At 37.6% G+C, this 4,886-nt stretch overlaps 1 protein-coding gene across 2 annotated transcripts; it reads right to left on the bottom strand.

The window, feature by feature from the left end:
• Positions 1 to 4,886, bottom strand: Vap33 (VAMP-associated protein 33kDa). 2 transcript variants are annotated; one of them, XM_014360408.2, is made up of 6 exons: positions 4,189 to 4,886; positions 2,974 to 3,132; positions 2,788 to 2,897; positions 2,280 to 2,456; positions 1,723 to 1,824; positions 1 to 1,651 (listed from the first exon to the last, which is right to left on the bottom strand). In XM_014360408.2, exons 1-6 carry the CDS (start codon positions 4,247 to 4,249, stop codon positions 1,478 to 1,480), a joined length of 783 nt encoding a protein of 260 aa, XP_014215894.2. In that variant the 5' UTR covers positions 4,250 to 4,886; the 3' UTR covers positions 1 to 1,477. The 2 variants fall into 2 exon arrangements, with proteins under 2 accessions (XP_014215894.2, XP_014215893.2); XM_014360407.3 differs by lacking the exon at positions 4,189 to 4,886 and adding an exon at positions 3,472 to 3,571.

Here is a 4,886-nt window from a genome sequence, read left to right as displayed (position 1 = left end):
TTTTTTTTTTTTTTTTTCAGCTTTTACTAACGCTTTCGTCATATTGTTACATTGTTCTTTTTTCTTTCATTCGAGATGAACCGCGCCTAGGGTAAATCCGAATCTTTTCAGCTGTCGTCGTTGCAATGGTTTCTTTTATTGCTGCGAGAACTCGTGTTCGTCAAAATTGAAAAATCAATGACTTTGCCTTTCCAACTTTTTAAACAAAGTTGTATTCGACATCGAGTGCATTGATTTTTTTTCTCCTTTGTAAGGGTGTTGTGAAAATCTTTTGTTTCGTAGAATACAGTGTCTTGTCTGCAGGTAAACTTCAATGACAAAACAGTAATGTTAAATTAAAAATTTTAATAGTTAAAAGTAAAGCAAAATCTGACATAATTTAATTTTAATGCAATAAATCTTAAACTTCGCGACGAAGCGTACTGAAAGTTAATTCTGAGCTAAAAGAGTCAATGATCTCGATGGACGGGAGTTTGCGGCTCAGAATTATTTTTCAAGAGTCTTAACGTGGGAATTATCGCTGCACAACAACAAAGACCCGCATTTTCGTCTCTGCGAGTGTTTTATAAGTAATACATCTAACTCTAAACTCTCGTCAAAACGTGATATTTGTAATTTTCCTTCATTGATGATAAAGTAGTCTTTGATTTATTTTACATATAATGTCAAGACGAGTTAACAGTTTTTTTTCTTCATTTTTTTTCTTCAAATGACATAACATAATGTCTAGAAATAACGTCATTTCAATAATAAGCTTAGCTAATATTATGGTGACATGATTTCTTTTTTCATGGTTTTTAAGTGTGTTTTAAAATCTTTTTTTTTTTTATTAAAGACACTGACGCATGGCACGATACGAAAATCCTTTTGTAAGAAAAAGAAAGTTCACGAAAGACCAGTATAGGAAATAAGCACAAAAAAACAGTTTAAAGCAAAAAATATAAAAAGGAATGCGACCTTGAATTTGTTGCCCCGTTCCTTTGACCACCCCTTTTGAATCTTTAAGAAAGAAAAAAATATTTACAGTTATGTATAGCGAGCTAATTGTAAACCACTAGGGTGAGCGGTGAAACGGAGTTTGTAATAACTAAAAACAGAACCAAGTCGGAAGAGTCGTTAAGAAGCTAATGCTTGAAGGTTCTTAGAAAAGGATTTTGCTTCCACTTGCCTTTACTGCATTAAGCACACTGGCCTAGTAGATGACTCTAGTAACTTTAGTGTGGACCTCACTACAATAGAAGTTTTAATAATTATGAATAACTGAGCGACTCTGGTTGACTCGTTTTAATCGTTTTTTTTTTTTTTTTTTTTTTTTTTTTTTTTTTTTTTTTTTTTTCTTTACTCGCAGTTCGTAAAAGTAATAGTAAAGTCGATGGTTAATCGAGTGGCAGGAAGGAGTTGGCTAAGAAAAAAGTGGGGGGAAGGGGATGAGGATGACAATGTGCCAGGAGGTAGGTTATCTTAAGGTGACGACTTTTCAGATTAATTTCCCCAGAAGGTATCCCATTACGACCATGGCAACGGCAATTATTATACTGGTGGTCGACATCGGCAGCGGGTTGCTAGAATTTTGCAACTGGGTCAGTCCTGACACTGAAGCCAAACTCATGTCTTTGCCCAGTGCCGTGTTTTTCCATTTCATTACTTCCTCCTAAATAATCATCACATATTAGTTAAATGTACAATGCACCGTTTATTTTATGCTAAAAAGTTTAGTTATACCTTCAATTGAAGATTTTCCTGCCTGAGAGTACTTTCTTCTACCCTAAGTTGATTCACTTCATGCGCTGCTTTTAGTAATTTTTCTTCGGTTTCACCAATCGGCTAGACACGAACAAAACAATAACAGTTACAAATAAAATACATATGGTTAGGATTCACTTTAAAGAGTATACATTTGATTTTTTTTTACTCAACTCTCAAATGTAGAAATCTGAGCTCAGTGTGATCGTGGGCCAGAGAAAGAGCAAAAATAAAGTGTAGCGCAACATTTATGTCAACTGTAAACTTAAATGGCAAAGAAGAATGTGAAATCAATGTACATAGCCAAAAAAGTTTACAGCTTAAAATAATTATAAAAAGCTGTTGAAGCCACCTGTTCTTGCCAATTATTTGGAAAATAAAAGTCTCAATGTGAGAGCAAGCTCTCTTTTCTCCTAACCTTCCTCTCTTTTACTCTCAGCACGATCACACTAAACTAAGCTGCCTACTATTTGTAGCACCAATTTAGTAAAATTTTGATGAAAAACAAAGTCTTATATGTTGCCAAGTTAAATTACCTTTGGTGACAATTTGGCTGCTTCACTAGTAGGCTTGCTCTTAGCATCAGTGGAGTTCGACTCTGGTTTACTCGTTGTGGTTGGCTTAGGTTTAGTTGAAGTAGTGCTATCAGTTGGATTCACAAAAACACATTTGAGTTTTGTGTCCATTAATTGATCAGGGTTGATGTCTCTCCACTGCAAATGTATATGTAATAATTATTTGCCAGCACTCAAAGAAGTTGTAAACAATAAAAGTTACTTTTTTAATAATAAAACTGATTGAGACTGTTGCCAGTAGACTATTTAAATATTTGTTCTAAAGCAAAGTCTGAAATAATTTTAGAAATACATTGGATACATGCCCAAACTACTTAAACAGATACATGTATTTTTGGTATTGAGAATCTTTTAGGTTCTATTAGGTATTATTTATATTTGTCAACGGTTAATTGGCCCTTTGATGACATTGACATTATAAAAATAATACAAAAATTAAAAAATTTACGTTGGAAGAAAAAAAACTTACAATTCTACACGGATCCTCATCTGGATCATCATTTGGAGCTACAATGCTCTGAACCATGAACTTGTGCTTACTCTTTTCATTTGGATCAAATTCATAAGGTTGTAAGCAAACTAGAAGAAAAAGCAAGAGCAACGTAAAATGAACAAGTTACATAAACAATGGCATAAAAATTATTCAATTCCGTACCTGCTATTTCACATACTTCTTTAGGTTTTATTATTCCAGAGTTTGGTCTGACACAATACCTTTTTGGAGCAGTGGTTTTTATTTTAAAATAAACCTTTTGATTGCTTGTTGGATTTGTTAATTTCATGTACGCAGCAACTGGAGCTCCTGTAAATGGGCCTGCAAGCAATCATTTCAAATAACGTTATTGCATCTTGTGGTGGCTTTTACAGATATTATAAATTATTTGACATTATTTTGGGTATAACCATCACTCAAAAATCTAATTGTTTTGTATAAATATCATTAAATTGAATTGTGATAAAAATACTGTAATCTGTGTTTCATTATAGCAATGACTGTGTTTAAAGTTCATTTCAAAAACAAAAACATAAAAAAGCATCAGTTGTGAATGATGCGAAACTTCTTGTACAACTGTTACAGCAAAATATTCGTAACGTGTAAGTTAGTCGTGTCGATAGAAGATGAATAAACACAGGTGATGAAAAAAGTATTAACAAAAAAAACGGTAAGAAGCGACGAGCTGGAAGCTCTGACAAGGCAAAACAAACGGAACTGCCGAGTCATAACAGCTAGACTGCATCTGTTTTTGGAAAGCGAGACGAAAAGCGGTGACTTTGCAAGCATAATATCCGGTAAAACGAGAAAACAGTTCAGATTGCAAGTGGGAGTCCAGCCAAAAAAGTTCTCGTACACGCATAGAGGAAGAAAACGCGTGTTCCTCATGATTCACGCATCATACGTAAATTCACGGGCGATAGGTAGGCATTGCCATTTTTTTTTTTTTTTCCTCAATCCGGAGCAGCAGATCATCGAGTTTAAAAATAAGTTCATTCTATCGCGACTCAAGTGCCTATAAATCAATATGCTCGAAAGGCATATTTCTGATAGTGTACCAAAGCTCTCGAACTGAGAGGAAAAAAAAAGAACCCAGCGGGTCGACTCGAGTTTTTAAAAAATAACGTCGGTTACAGGTGCAGAAGGGGGAAGAGGCGAGGGAGGAGTGCCCTCGAGACAATCAGCACCATGAACCGTGACCTCGGGCGTTAATGATTCTCGGAGCTGCACCTCAACCTCGCCCGGGCGAGGATTTGCTGTGGGTCGCGCTTATTAACGTCGCGGGTGCTCATCCCCGAGAGGCGCGCGTGCCTGATGAGGACCGATGCGTAAAACGTGCTCTCCCAGCACTGGGGGGGGGGGGAAGGAGACACTCACCGCGAAAGCACAGCTCGTTCTGCGGGTCGATGATCAGCACCTGCTCCGACTTGTTTGCCATCCTGACGGTTAGTCCAGCGGCTGCACGTTGCCTTTATTCTTTCTTCTTGTTGCCGTGTCTCCCGTCTCGCTGACGCTCTTTCTCTGTCTCGGCTATGTAAGTATAATATTTTATCGAGAAGAATAGGAGGTTAGGGGGCTGTAGTAGTGCCTGTGTAACAAGGCGGGCGAGCCGAGCTCTCTGTGTCTCTACGACTGAGGCGTCTTCTTTCCAGAAGATGACGTCGACGACAGTTTCGGACACCACTTGTACCTTGTACTGTATGTATGAGCACTATATTGCACACAGTCGTGTCTCACACACGGACTATCTGAATATCTAAAGTCCGATCGGGTGATGATTTAGGTAGTCAGTTGCACCGACGCCACCGACCTGACACGCGAATCTTTTTCACTCTTCTCACTCTCACAATATTAGACTCAGACGGTAGGTCGGTAGGTGTACTGAAACTAAACTCACTAAACTTACTTAACTGAACCGACAGCCGAGGAACCGAATGATGCATTCAATATGTACGTCCCACACACACACACTAGGTACATCTGCGACTATACACTCATGAACAACGGAGGAACGAGAGACGATCAGAGATTACGAGAAGCACAAGAAGAGAATTGTATACGAGAACGAGGCTGTA

The sequence above is a fragment of the Copidosoma floridanum genome, unplaced genomic scaffold (assembly GCF_036245765.1).
Source record: "Copidosoma floridanum isolate Cflo_tuat_1 unplaced genomic scaffold, Cflo_Japanese_pri ptg000006l, whole genome shotgun sequence".
NCBI classification, from domain to species: Eukaryota; Metazoa; Arthropoda; class Insecta; order Hymenoptera; family Encyrtidae; genus Copidosoma; species Copidosoma floridanum.
Note: the sequence above shows the minus strand (reverse complement) of the source record. Positions and strands in the feature narration are given on the sequence as shown.